Source organism: Mirounga angustirostris, unplaced genomic scaffold, assembly GCF_029215605.1.
Source record: "Mirounga angustirostris isolate CCGP_5_RB_7025 unplaced genomic scaffold, mMirAng1.0.hap1 SCAF_10, whole genome shotgun sequence".
Lineage (NCBI taxonomy): Eukaryota > Metazoa > Chordata > Mammalia > Carnivora > Phocidae > Mirounga > Mirounga angustirostris.
The window spans coordinates 133,668,644-133,682,293 of record NW_026991718.1 but is presented as its reverse complement, the minus strand read 5'-3'; the positions used below and the strand labels follow the sequence as shown (position 1 = coordinate 133,682,293).

Sequence of the window (13,650 nt, the reverse complement as noted above, 5' to 3'; positions counted from 1 at the left end):
TTCCTGCAATTAAGAATTCCTCGTATCAGTGAGATCATATGATACATGTCTTTCTCTGTTTGACTTATTTCACTCAGCGTAATACCCTCCAGTTCCATCCACGTCGTTGCAAATGGCAAGATCTCATTCCTTTTGATGGCTGCATAATATTCCATTGTATATATATACCACATCTTCTTTATCCATTCATCTGTCGATGGACATCTTGGCTCTTTCCACAGTTTGGCTATTGTGGACATTGCCAGCAGCAGTAGTTTGATAGCAAAGCTGATTTGGTGGCAAAAACCTTAACCTAACTGAGAACTGGCTCCTTAGAGTCTTGATTCCATGTGAGTATCCTTTTTAATTTTAATTTTAATTTTAATTTATTTATGTATTTTAGAGATAGAGCATGGGGAGGAGCAGAGGGAGAGGGACAAGCAGACTCTCCGCTAAATGTGGAGCCCGAGGTGGGGCTCGATCCCAGGACCCCGAGATCATGACCTGAGCCAAAACCAAGAGTTGGGTGCTTCACCGCCTGAGCCACCCAGGTGTGAATATTCCTAAGTTTTGCTACAAAAATATTCATGGGTTTAATTTTGTGGAGCTGCCCCAGGCCTTGCCAGAGGGGTTATGTGATACACAGTATATGCATTACCTGAAATCCACAAAGTCCTAAATTCTCAAACAGGCTTTGGTCCCAGGCTATGGACCTGGAAGCCCCGCGCACAGGGGTCGTTATACTCAGGTGTACTTGAACGTGTAACAACAAGAGCCGTGTTTCCTAGTAGTCCTATTTTATTTGATCATGCAATTCTCTTGTAACTCAAACGTTGGAGTTGCTAATTTGTCTTGGACTGAGATATGCTTGTGACAGAATCCATTCTGAGTCCCCAGCCCAGTTATGTTTTGCATCCTTCAGAGGCCACTCAGTTAGACCGAGGCCCATCTGGAGGTTCATTGCTGTGATGTATTCCAGCACTGTGGACACAAGTTCACCAGCCTCGCCTTGACCTTGGAAATGTTGTGGTATTTTACAGTGTGTGGTGACATTTATGAGCCCATTTGGACACCCACAGAGAGTTGATTTCCATAGATTAAATGTCAAGTTTGAAACCGTCCAGGGTAATTGAATTGTGGAGCGTTGTCCACTTAGATTCTCAAATGGGGCTGTTGACTGAACATTTGTGCTGTGGGATGAACCCACAAGAGCAGCCCCAATTGCTTAGGTCAGACAGAGGCCAGGGGGCGCGGTGGGAGTGGGGAGGGTCAGGCCAGTGGAGTCTGATACCCACTGAAATATTGCCCCTTTTTACTCCTTAAAATAAAACACACATGTGGTTAGTTGGTAAATAAATTATTGGAGGCAGAGAAAAACCCACCAACCGAGGTTTTCAAGGTGTTGTTCGTTTATAAAAGCTGTGTATTTTTCTTTTAAGATTTTATTTATTTATTTGACAGAGAGAGAGGTAGCAAGAGCAGGAACACAAGCAGGGAGAGTGGGAGAGGGAGGAGCAGGCTTCTGGCCGAGCAGGGAGCCCAAGGCGGGGCTCGATCCTGGGACCCCAGGATCATGACCCAAGCCGAAGGCAGACACCCAACGACTGAGCCACCCAGGTGCCCCAACCTGTCTGTGTACTGATACGTGAAAAGGATGAAGAAGAATTTGTACTTGGATACGTTAAGTAGAAGTAATTTAAGGGGCATTAAACACATGTCCATAAACTTGCAGTAAAGCTTCACTTAAATTAAGGAGTAACAAAAAGCATCAAATAGTTCCCTAGAAATGGAAATGTCTTTGTGTTCTCATTGTCCAGAGTGTGTGCGTCTTCAGACTTTGAGTCTCTCCCTCTTTTTCAGATTATTTATTTATTTATTTATTTGACAGAGAGAGACGCAGCAAGAGAGGGAACACAAGCAGGGGGAGCGGGAGAGGGAGAAGCAGGCTTCCTGCAGAGCAGGGAGCCTGATGCGGGACTCGATCCCAGGACCCCGGGATCATGACCTGAGCCGAAGGCAGATGCTTAACGACTAAGCCACCCAGACGCCCCCTCCCTCTTTTTTTTTTTTTTTTAAATATTTTATTTATTTATTTGAGACAGAGAGAATGAGAGAGAGAGAGCACATGAGAGGGGGGAGGGTCAGAGGCAGAAGCAGACTCCCTGCCGAGCAGGGAGCCCGATGCGGGACTCGATCCCGGGACTCCAGGATCATGACCTGAGCCGAAGGCAGTCGCTTAACCAACTGAGCCACCCAGGCGCCCTCTCCCTCTTTTTTAAAAGAAATTTTTAGAACTTCTAGTCACTGTGCTGTACATGACATCCCCATAATGTATTTATTTTATAACCGGAAGTTTATATGTTTTGACTCCCTTTACCCATTCTCTCCCTGACAACCACCAATCTGTTCTCTGTTTCAATGAGTTTAGTTCCTTTAGATTCCACATAGAATTGAGATCCTACAGTATTTGTCTTCCTCTGACTTATGTCACTTAGCGTGATGCCCTCAAGGTCCATCCATGTTGTTGCAAATGGCGTATATAAGTACACATCACATCTTCTTTATCCTTTCATCTGATGATGGACACTTAGGATGTTTCCACATCTCGGATATTATAATGTATACTACAATCAACATGGGGGTGCAGATATCTCTGAGATGGAGATTTTGTTTCCCTTGGCTTTATCGTCAGAAGTGGGGTTGCTGGGTCATACGGCAGTTCTATTTTTAAATTTCGAGGTACCTCCACACTGTTTCCACAGTGGCTGCACCAGTGGGCATTCCCATCCACCGTGCACAAGGGTTGATCTCTCAGATGTTTCTTCCTCCGAGAAACTGGAGTCGGGCGGATGTGACATGGGTAGGGATGTGCCCGTTGCTTCCACTAGTCCCCAGGGGACGTGAGAGGCAGGCCAGCCTTGAAAACCTTTCCAGCCCTGACTTCTGGTCTGTCTGGAGGTTCGACTGTCCATGTGGGGGGTTCGCCTGCTCAGCTCCGCCCGGGGCATTTTCTGTCGACAGTATCGGCTAACCGGTCTCGCTAAAGTCAGGCTGCCAGTCGACATAGACCAGCCGGTTAAAATCAGAATTAAAGTCACACCAGCAAGTTTCAGAGGAGTCGGATCGGGCGTGGTGAATCCCTGTCCAGGTGTGGTCGGGATGCCTGCAGGAGTCAAGACAGGTCAAGGGAGCCCGTCTTTTTTGCTGCCAAACAATTATGGGCGTGCACACAATGGAAGATGACTCTCAGATTCGCTTTATGAGGAGGAATTAGAACGTAAGGCAACACGTGGCCTCGGCAGCTCATCCCAGCCCACAGGTGTTTGCTGCCTCCTGCCTGGCAGTCAGACAGAGCCGCGATCCTGGTGGGCCGGGTGATTGCTCCGCTCAGCCATGGTCGTGGCATCTGATCCCAATAAACGACCTGGGTTTCTTCAAGAGCAGATGCGTTGCCTGCAGTGATCACCAAGATGCCAAAACATTAGGTTTGCAAAGGAATGGGCTTGGCCAAGCATCGCGTTGTTTAGTCTACACCAGGCTAAACATCTGGGTGACTGGAAACATCTTCAGAGTTGAATGGGCCACGTGACTCATTCTCATGGAGACACGGCCTGGGTCAAGACCAGTGAGAGAGACATACGCTCGGAGGAGGGTGTTTTCTGGGCAGGCGAGGAGGGGAGGGGGCACCATGTGCTCTGTACTGTTCTCATCTCCTGGCCTGCACACCAAAGGACCCAACCGGGTACCTTAGAGGAACAGAAGAGTCTGGAAGTCCACAGTCACGGTGTCAGCAGGGCTGTGCTCCCTCTGACACACGTAGGATAGAACTCTTCTTTGCCTCTTCCTGGCTTCTCGTGGTTTGCCAGCAATCCTTGCCCTTCTTGGTTTGTAGACACGTTACTCCAGTTTCTGTCCCTGTTACCTGGTGGCCTCTTTCCCTGCGTGTTTGTTCTTCACATGGTCATCCGTCTCCTCTTCCTATAAGGCCACCAATCATATTGGATTAAGGGCCCACCCTCCTCCAGGATGACCGCATTTCAATTCAACTTATTACATCTGCAATGACCCTATTTCTATTTTGGGTCACATTCACAGGTACAGGAAGTTAGGACTCGACATATCTTTTCTGGGGCGGGGGGGGGGACACAATTCAACCCCTAATACCTTGCTTCTCTTTTTCTCAGAAACTAAAGAGCTGTGACATTTCTCCTTCAAATGTGTGGTCTGTAGGTGGCAGGTGGGATCTGAGCCATGATGACTGTAGGATTTCTTGGTGGCCGTGGTGGCCCCTGTGGCAGGTGCTTAGTGTGGGCGCCCTGCTCAGAGGGACTAACAAGGCTTCCTGAGGTGGCTGCTTCTCTTGTGTTCTGGCTCTTCCAGGGGAAACCTGGGTTGGAGGAGGGCTGTGGGGGAACAGAGAGCCAACTAGGTGGCCGGGCGTAAGTTTTGCTACGTGGCTCCGTTCTTCGTACCTGAGTAGCCTGCTTTGAAGGCATCTGCAGCCAGCACGGTGCAGTAAGAAGGCTGCTCACTCAAATCACGTTCTGCAGACTTTACAGAGAATAACATCTCTGAACACGAGGGGCTCTTCTGCAGGGGGCTTCTAGGATTTAGAGGCTCTGAGCCCCCCTTGCAGGGGATAGCCCAGATTCAGTAGGATTTCTGTCCCCCTGGTATCTTGTGCCCTCAACATCATGGAATCCATGTAGAAGCCTGCTAGAGAGGGCAGTGCTCAGGGTTGGGGGAAGGTTCTAGATGAGGGATTCTTGGATTGTAAAGCACATCTATCCACACCTGGATAGGAAGGTGAATAGGAAAAGTTTGGGTGGATGGGCTTTGTGGGTGGATTGCACCCTACAGAAGTCCCCCTGGGCCCCAGTCAAGCAAACACAGGAAGGAACCCAGCCCGTGGGTCTGAAGAAGACATCGAGCTCTGCTACTGAGAAACCTACACAAACCAGCTTTCACAGCTTCTAGCAAACTCTCTGCTTTCTTGCTCCTTAGTCTGGATGGAGGGGCCTATGGGCATGCGGGCTTTCCCCCCTGGCACTCTCTCCAGTGGATGCTCCAGTTTCCACCCTCTTGTCTGTCCCTCATTTGTAGGACCTGGAACAAAACCTCAGGGTTAGTGTCAAATGTCTACGGCGGAAGGAAAATGGCCCAGCTTGGCGGCCATCTGTGCTGCGACAGGGCAGGTAAGGGGGGGGGGCAGGTTTTAACAGAGCCTGGGAGACCCATCCTCTCCTGGAAATCCATACTCAGTGGCAAATCTTGGGCTCATTTCTGCCTTTAAAGCTATTGACTTACTGCAAATATCCTGGGAAAGGAGAATTGAGGCATCCTTGAAGTGCTCTGTTCCTCCTGAAAAGCAGGCCCAGGAATGTCTGGGTGCAGAGACTCCTGGTCTACAATCTCATAAACAGGTGGTGAGAGGTACAGGATCGAAAGCAATATTAAAGACCTAGACAAAATTTTGTTTTTAAAATAAAATCACGTTGTTTTTTAAAAAGCCATACTTAGAATTCCCAAAGTATAAAAAAAAAAAAAATCAGAGCATCTATTTTGCCTTATTCATTACATTAACCAAGAATGAGTGTGTGATGAGAATGTTCTGGAAGGGAGGGCTGATGAACTGAAAAAGTCAAAGGGCTATTTCATGTTCTTTGCAACATCCACTGAGCAAATGTGGAGGGGAACCCCATCTGCTGGGGGAGTGCCCCCCTTCCTGGGCATGGACACTGGGTGCCTGGTGGTCGGGTCAACCCGCTCTTGCCCAGGGCCTGCAGTCTGTCTGGACTCAGTGGATGCCTTGCTTCGGCCAGCCTAGCTCTTTGGCATATGCCCCCTTGCAGCTTCTGATCTCATAATCGTGCTCCAGACACTTGTTCAGGCCAGGCACCCCGGATCTCCAGCCGATGAAGCCCTGGGTCGTCTTCGGGATTGGGGGGGATGGAAGGATCTGGAATGGAAAGGCATGGGGTTTAGCCACCTGGGGCCACAGTGACATGAGGCTTGTCCATGGAGGCATCAGGATCGGCATGGGAGACCTGATGGGGAAAAGACAGGAAAGAAAATATCCCTGATCAAGGTGCGCCCAAGGTAACCACGCTCCAATCGCCTGGACCCTGAGACTCACTTCTCCCTGCAAAAGTCATGAACACCGAATGTGTTTCTTTATCTGGTCATGCTTAACACGTTAATTCACAACCTTCAGTAAAATAATTTTCATTTGACAAAAGAGCAAAAAGGGAAAAAAGAGTAAGGTGTAGAAATATCAAATACTACAGTTCACACCACTCTTTATAAAATATAGAACAATATTGTCAGATGGTATCCTGGCACTTATAAATCTGCCGGTTTTGATGGGAAGGCTTTATGATATGTGTGTGTATACACACCCACGCACACCCCAGACTGTGGGGACCATGGGAATGAAAAGCAATGGAATTTAATTAAAAACCAAAGGGAAATGAGGTTCTGTCTGAGATGAAAAAAACACAGTTTCATTTGTCAATTCCTTGGACAGACTTGAAATATTTGGAAAATGAGGGCAAATGTTTAGGCTGTTTCTCCCCTTCCATTTGAAATGATGTTCTGTTCTGCTTTTACAGGGTGATTTGAATGACGACAACATGAGGAATATTTGTTCTAACAGGAGAACTGAGACAGAGCGGTTTCAGATGCGTGGGGTTATGCGTTCGGTGCTCAGCTCAAGGGATCTGTGCTCGAGGAGGTGGTGGTGGTGGCGGGGGGAGGGGTGAGGGTGGTCCTGGCGGGCTGGCTGCCCCTGCGCACAAGGCCCCCAAATGTATGTTCTCGATGAAGTGCTAAAATTAATCTCCTGAGAGGCCACATTCAGGGAAGGTCATTAACGGACGCTGGAGGGGCCTGCTCTTCCTTGCCTGTCCAGACGGGCCCTTGGGACACACAGACTAGCTTTCAAGTCCACCTCCAACTTGTAAGGAAGATGCAATCGAAAACCACCCTGGAATGCCACCTTTCATCCACCAGGTTGGCAGAGAGATGAAAACACCGCCGTTAACAAGGGCATTGCAGGAGAACAAGTGGGTTCATTGTCTGTGAAGGGTGACCAGAGAAACTATCTACCAAAAATGAAAATGCAAACATCCTTTGACCTGAAATGTACTCCTAGGCACTTGTCCTAAGACATTCTCATATCTGTGCGCATGCACACCAGTGTTGGTGTGGGGGTTCACTGCAGCCCTGGGGTAATAGCAAATCACTGGACACAGCCTGCAGGTCACCTGCAGGGGACTCGCTCAGTGGCGCACGATGGACTACAAGAGAATACTACACGACAGTCTAACACGGTGAGGCTGGCCTGTATGTTCTGAGACGGGACATGTTGAACATAAACCGCTAAGAGAAAAAAAGGTGCATAAAATAGATAAAATATGGCATAATTAGTGCAACAAGGGAAAAAAGACTAAAGATCCACACAACGTGCTTGCATGTGCCTATCTGGTCTCTGGAAGGGTGCCTGGGAAACTGAGAGTCAGAAGAGGAAAGAGGCTTTTCAGGGCATGCATTTTGGGGTATAGGACACCTGTTAAAAATAAATAGATTTTAAAAGGTTCTAGCCACCCAAAGAAGGGATGGGAAGGAGGAAGAAGGGGACCGTTTCTTCAGCAAGGAAGGACGTTCAGAAGGAAATGGGCCAAGTGCTTTTCTCACCTGGATCAAGGTCCTTGTCCCCCCAGGCCCTCTGCTTCAGTTTCCCCAAGGATGAAATGGGTTTGGCGGTGATTATGCCTACCTTCTAGGGTTGTGGTGAAAATAAGAGGACCATGTAAAGTACTGAGTATGGCGAGCAGCCAAGACACAATAAGAAGAACTAGCAATTTTTGGGGGGTGGTGGAGGCATAGCGAAACATCCAGAAGGAGCTCCCCAAAATGCTAACCACGGTCAGGGTATATATGGATATTTTAATTTATTATTATTATTATTATTTTTAAATATTTTATTTATTTATTTGACAGAGAGAGCAAGAGAGCACAAGCAGGGGGAGCAGCAGAGGGAGAGGGAGAAGCAGGTTCCCCGTCGAGCAGGAAGCCTGATGTGGGGCTCAATCCCAGGGCCCTGGGATCATGAACTGAGCTGAAGGCAGACACTTAACCGACTGAGCCACCCAGGCGCTCCTTATTTTATTATTTTGTTGTATTCCTAAAATATCAGTGAATCTATATTGCTGGATAATCAGGGGGAAAACACTTCAACATATCTCACTGGAGTGTATTCATTCATTCAGCCATCAGACGCACACCCGCTGAGCACTCACCACTGAGCACTCACCCACTGAGCACTCACCTTGTACCTGCTGCTCTGTCTGACCCCGAGAGCATCAGGAAAAGAAAATTCATAGAGCCTGACTCCTCCCACCCCTGGCTGCCTTCCGTGTGAGTTTACATCCCTTCTTGCATCAGGACACAGAGCTGCTTTCTCCGTAGCCTGGCAGAGGGCAAAATCCAGGACCAAAATGATGGACCCATGAAGGGAGGCCTGGGGATATACCCAGCTCGGCAGGTTCTAGAGGCATCTGACCCATGTCCACGGCTGACTGGTCTCAGGTGGAAAGACCATCTAAGTCTTCTCCCCTCTGGGATTGACCGTCGCTCACTCCGCAACCACAAGGATCTTTCAAAAAGGCAGTCCTCACCATGCCACCGCTCTGTTTCCCATTGCAGACTGGGCTCAACTCCTTCCTCTGGCCCCTGAGGTCCAGTGGGATCTGGCTGTGCCCACTTCTCCATCCACCTCACTTCCCTTCCCACTCTGACCCACCCCCAGCTCACTATATTCCAGCCTCACGGCATCCCTTGTTGTTCCTGAAATATACCAAAATTGTTCTGCCTCAGGGCCTTTGTACATGCTCCTCCCTTTGGCTGGAAAGCCTTTCCAGGGCTGGATCCCCCATCCCCTGTTACCCTCCAAAACCTCACCTGTCTCTTTTCTCCATGGCATCTAGCATAGCAAATAGCAATTTTGTTGGGGGGCACCTGGGTGGCTCAGTTGGTGAAGCATCTGCTTTTGGCTCAGGTCATGATCCTGGGGTCCTGGGATCAAGTCCCATGTTGGGCTCTCTGCTGAGCGGGGAGTCTACTTCTCCCTCTCCCTCTGACTCCCCCACTCGTGCTCTCTCTCTCTCTCGTGCACACACACGTGCTCTCTCTCTAAAATAAATAAATAAAATCTTAAAAAAAACACCCCCAATTTTGTTGAATTTCTTGTTTCACGGTGGCCTCCCCCTAATTCCCCACCCCCCAAACCAGACTTGTGGGCTGGAGTCTCCTCTTCTTGTTTGCCACTGTTTACCCAACCCAGCACCTGGTGCCTACTTACAGCTAGCCGTCCCTAGAGCTCTCTAAAAGTGCCAGGTAACATTCCAGATCCTTCACAGGCATTATCCCACGGAACCCTGACGCCACTCGCTGACGTAGGTGCTTTCGTGAGCCGCCACCATACAGGGGAAAAGGAGACATGGAGCGATCGAGTCATGTGCAAGACCACACAGAAGGTGAGCAGTCGAGCAGGATTTGGGTCTCAATGGTCTGACTCCAGAGCCTGGGCCTTTACCCGCCCAGTCCCTGTAAATATCTGCTGAATGACTGGACCAACCCCTTCATTCTCCTGGCTTCCCTCTGCTTCTGCAGGGCTGAACGCTGTGGCTCCTGCCTGTGTCGAGACCAGTAACCCGATGTGCTCCTTACCTGTGGGCTCAGGAAGGGTGTGGAAACTGGCCTCCCACCTGCCGGCTGCCACTATGTTCTTACCTTTGGTGGTTGGCTTTGTGCTCCTGGAGTGAACACACTTATTTCTTACTTAGGAAAACAAGTATTTGAAATGACTTTGCAAACCTTGATGTATTTCTCCACTGGGGTCACGGGCCGGATGCGGAACTGCTCGGGAAGCTCGATTTTGGGCTTTGGGGTGGGGGGGTTTTCTTCACCCTTGAGCAACTGCAACATAATCCCCAGAGATGGGAAGCGTCAGACTGAGGTTAGTGGGAGCCTTCCCTGCATTGTCCCCCCAGGACGCCGCATTTTGCAGAAGACCAAAGCCGCGCTGAGAAACGTTCGGGAGCGTGGTGCAATTACACAGTTAGGGGCCGTTCGGGGACTGGCTCTTCGGGCCGCTCAGCCTCTGGATACAGCGATCAACCGCCGTGTCCCCTACCACCTTTGGCAACCTGCTAATTTATACTCCCGAGTCATAATTTGAGAAAACTTCACAGGTTACAGACTCAAATAAATAATTGCCAACGAGGTTTCAGGGCCAATCTTTAAAATATTAGAGGAGAGCCCCCACTCCCCTTTTAATTTTTAAAACAATTTCGAACTCTTTGAAATTACAATTTAATTACATATAAGGAATATTAATATAGACTTTTTATGCATTTTATATTAATAAGGACTCATTTTATGCATAACATTTCAAGTTGTATAACTCTGTAAGTATTAAAAAAACTCATTAAGAATGGCATAATTTCAAAGCTAGCGGGATGGGGTGAATTACAAATGGGGTTACACTGCCTTGAATCATGAATGTTTTGAATTATGGGATTCTCACGTGGTTCTGCATCCCCCAAAGAAATGTGGCTTCTGGGTGTCCTGTCCTGGAGGTGGTTTGAAAGGCTGTAGTCTGCTGGCCACCATCCCACTGAAGCCCATATAGGCATTTGGTATCTGTACGGTGTTTTATACATCTGAGCCACTCTTCTAGACTCAGATCTCATTTAAACATGTGCATTTCTGGACTCTCTTGAACAATGGGAATATGGAGTTATCCTCTCTGCAAGCTCAGCCCTCGGCTGGGCTAAGGGGGGCTCCCCCTGCATGGGGCCGGGGGTTTCTGCGGACATCCCTACCACTCCCTATTGATTACACCTTTTCCCTGTTCTTGTTACCTAGCTGGCTTAGGAAAATACCGAGAGTATCTTCCCAGTAATCCCTCGTATATCCACCTGGCTTCTACTTCTCATCCCATCTGGACTTCCCCATCGCCCAGGGAGGCAGCTGAGGACTCTCATCCCTTTTACAGATGGGCAGTCTGAGGCCAAGAGGCTCTGGAATCAGACAGACCAGCTTCTCTCCTTGGTGCCTCCTTTTGTTAGCTGTATGACTTCGCAATTCTCTGAGCTCAATTTCCTAATTTACAAAATGGGCATAAAACAGCACCCTCCTCTGCGCAAGGGTCCTTGTGTGGATTAAATGAGCTGGTTCAGATGCAGCACCTGGAGGATACCTGGCACATAGTAGGTGCTCAATAAATTCATGAAAGAAAGGTTTCAGAGTTAGCGGTCTTCGTATGCAACACGAACTTTATTCTTGTGGAGTGTATGCTTCCTTCTCGTTTACTCCTTGAAATAATCAATTCTATCACTTCTGGGCTCATCAAATTTATACTTACCTCCTCGAGAGGGGTTGTTAAAAATCCCCAGTTCTGGGCCCAGTTTTGCCGTGCTTCAGTTTCAGCCTTTAGGCGGTATTTCCTGAAAAAGAAAGTTCCTAAGTGCTGGACGGTATTTGAAAAAGGTGAAAGTAGCAAACCCTAAAAGGATCCACTGGGGAACATTTTACATTTTTTTAATGCACATTGACTGAATGATGACTCCGTGCCAGGAAGGGAGCTGGGTGACAGAATAAGCTAGAGTCCCTGTCGCTGGGGACCGTGAGGGAGGCAGGTGTCGAAAGAACCAGAGGTCCTGGTTGGGTGGCACATTGGGGAGAAGACAGGACTGGAGGCCGGCTCTGCCTGAGGGGCCATCTAGGGATGAGATTCCTCATTTTGGTATGGTGAGTGAGGTGGGGAGAGTGAGGCTTCTGGGGCACAAAATTTAAGGGGCTGCTTCCTTCCAGGTTCCTGCAAGTGCAGAGCCTTCACTTGCATGAACTTGAGAAGGAGCCTTCCTTAAATATTGCCCACCAGGGGCTCCACTATCCCGCCCTAATCCTGGCCCTGCTTTTGCTCCACATTAAATATCATTTATATACAATGACCTACTAGTTGAGAGCTGGTGTGCCACATTTTGCAAACATCTAATTCAACATTTGTTCATTTTGATTTTCAAGTTTCTCTTCCTATTTTGGAATCAATATCTGCCCCCCACCCCCATCCCCCAGTGTCTCAACAGTTTTGGAGGCCCCCCTGAACAAGCTTTTTGCCCTGGGCACTGAGCATCTAAAGCAGAGTCTAGTCTAATGGAGATGTAATGTGAGCCTCAAATATGAGCCACGTACATAATTAACAATTTTCTAACGGCCACACTAAAAAAAAAAAAAAAGTGAAAGTAAGCAGGTGAAGTTAATTTTTAATATTACTTTTTGGGGGTGTGAAATCTTTGAAATCTTGTATGTATTTCACATTTACAGCTCATTCCAATTTGGACCAGTCATATTTTAAGGGCTCAATAGCCACTTTGGACATGGGACAGAAGAACAGTCTAAGGGTTGAACCAGCTCTCTTCATATAGGAGGGGCCATATGATTGGGTCTTGAAGGATGCATAGGAGTCATCTGGTGAAGAAGGGAGGAAGGGGCATTTTAAATGGGCAGAACATACCTGCTATGGTGATTTTGTAGGAGCCAAGTAGGAGGTACTTAGATAAAGACAAAGATTACAAAAATTAATAGTTGTGTATTTTATGCCAAATGATACTGGCTTTCCATTGACAAGAGTGATATAAAGTTTCCTATAAAAATAAATCTGAGTGAAACAAAGCCAGTTTAAAGAAAAATATGAAGAGATTAACACAGGTTTTACAAGGAAATGGCAAAAATCTGAGAGATGGCAAATAGGATAACTCAGTTTAAGAGGTAAGCTGTTATGCTTTATTGTTACTAAACTTTACTTACTTGCATCTAAATTAGTAACTTCCCATATTGGTTAAAACCTCAAAGAGATGGTGTATTTAGCAATTCAATAGAATGCCAAATAAAAACATCCATTACAAATGTCTGCTCAACATAAATCTTTTAGAAAACGGATTTTTTCATAAATCTTTTAGAAAAAGGATTTAAGTTAAAATTTCTTACTATTTAAAAAAGCAGGAGACTCAAGAGAGCATGTAAAGAGCATATTTATCTCTCGTTCAAATTGAACAAATATTAAGATTTTTGTTTTCCTTTTTATACATTTCGGTAAATCTTAAAAATAACATGTTGGCTCTCAACAAGCAAAGCTCTGCAGATGGTTGTAAAGCCAGATGTAATATCTTTCATCTTCAGTGGTGTGCCTGAGAGAAAAGGAAGAAAGGCTTTCTGGTTGAGCTCATTGCCCCGACCACCTCCAGCGCACGGTCCTCGCGCCCAGAGGTCGACCACCTGCAGGACTTGGAGGGGAAACGGAGGCCGCCAGGTGCGTGCACTTGAGGTGGGGAGGGCCCAGCCCATGGGGGACCGGATCCTGGACATTACCAGATCTCGTCCTGGGCCACGAGGTTCATGCGCTCGGCCGCAGCGGTGCTGAGAGGTTTCTGCGCCATGGGGCTCAGGTCTCAGGGGCGCCCGCCCGCACCAGCCCCGGGCTCAGCGTCTCGCGTCGCCAGGGAGACCGGTTGCCCAGCAACGCGGGACGCGGAGGCGGAGGCCTCGCTGCACCTGGCGCCAGGTGGGGCGGCGTCCGTGCGCCTGCTGCCCGCCTCCGAGCCCCCT

At 48.1% G+C, this 13,650-nt stretch overlaps 1 protein-coding gene across 1 annotated transcript; it reads right to left on the bottom strand.

Annotated features, from left to right (window-relative positions):
• Window positions 1–5,387: 5,387 nt before the first annotated feature.
• Window positions 5,388–13,481, bottom strand: CIMIP1 (ciliary microtubule inner protein 1). Its single transcript, XM_045883899.1, has 4 exons — window positions 13,414–13,481; window positions 11,408–11,489; window positions 9,856–9,957; window positions 5,388–5,938 (listed from the first exon to the last, which is right to left on the bottom strand). The coding sequence occupies exons 1-4, from the start codon at window positions 13,479–13,481 to the stop codon at window positions 5,777–5,779; spliced, it is 414 nt and encodes a 137-aa protein (XP_045739855.1). The 3' UTR covers window positions 5,388–5,776.
• Between the last annotated feature and the right edge of the window lie 169 nt (window positions 13,482–13,650).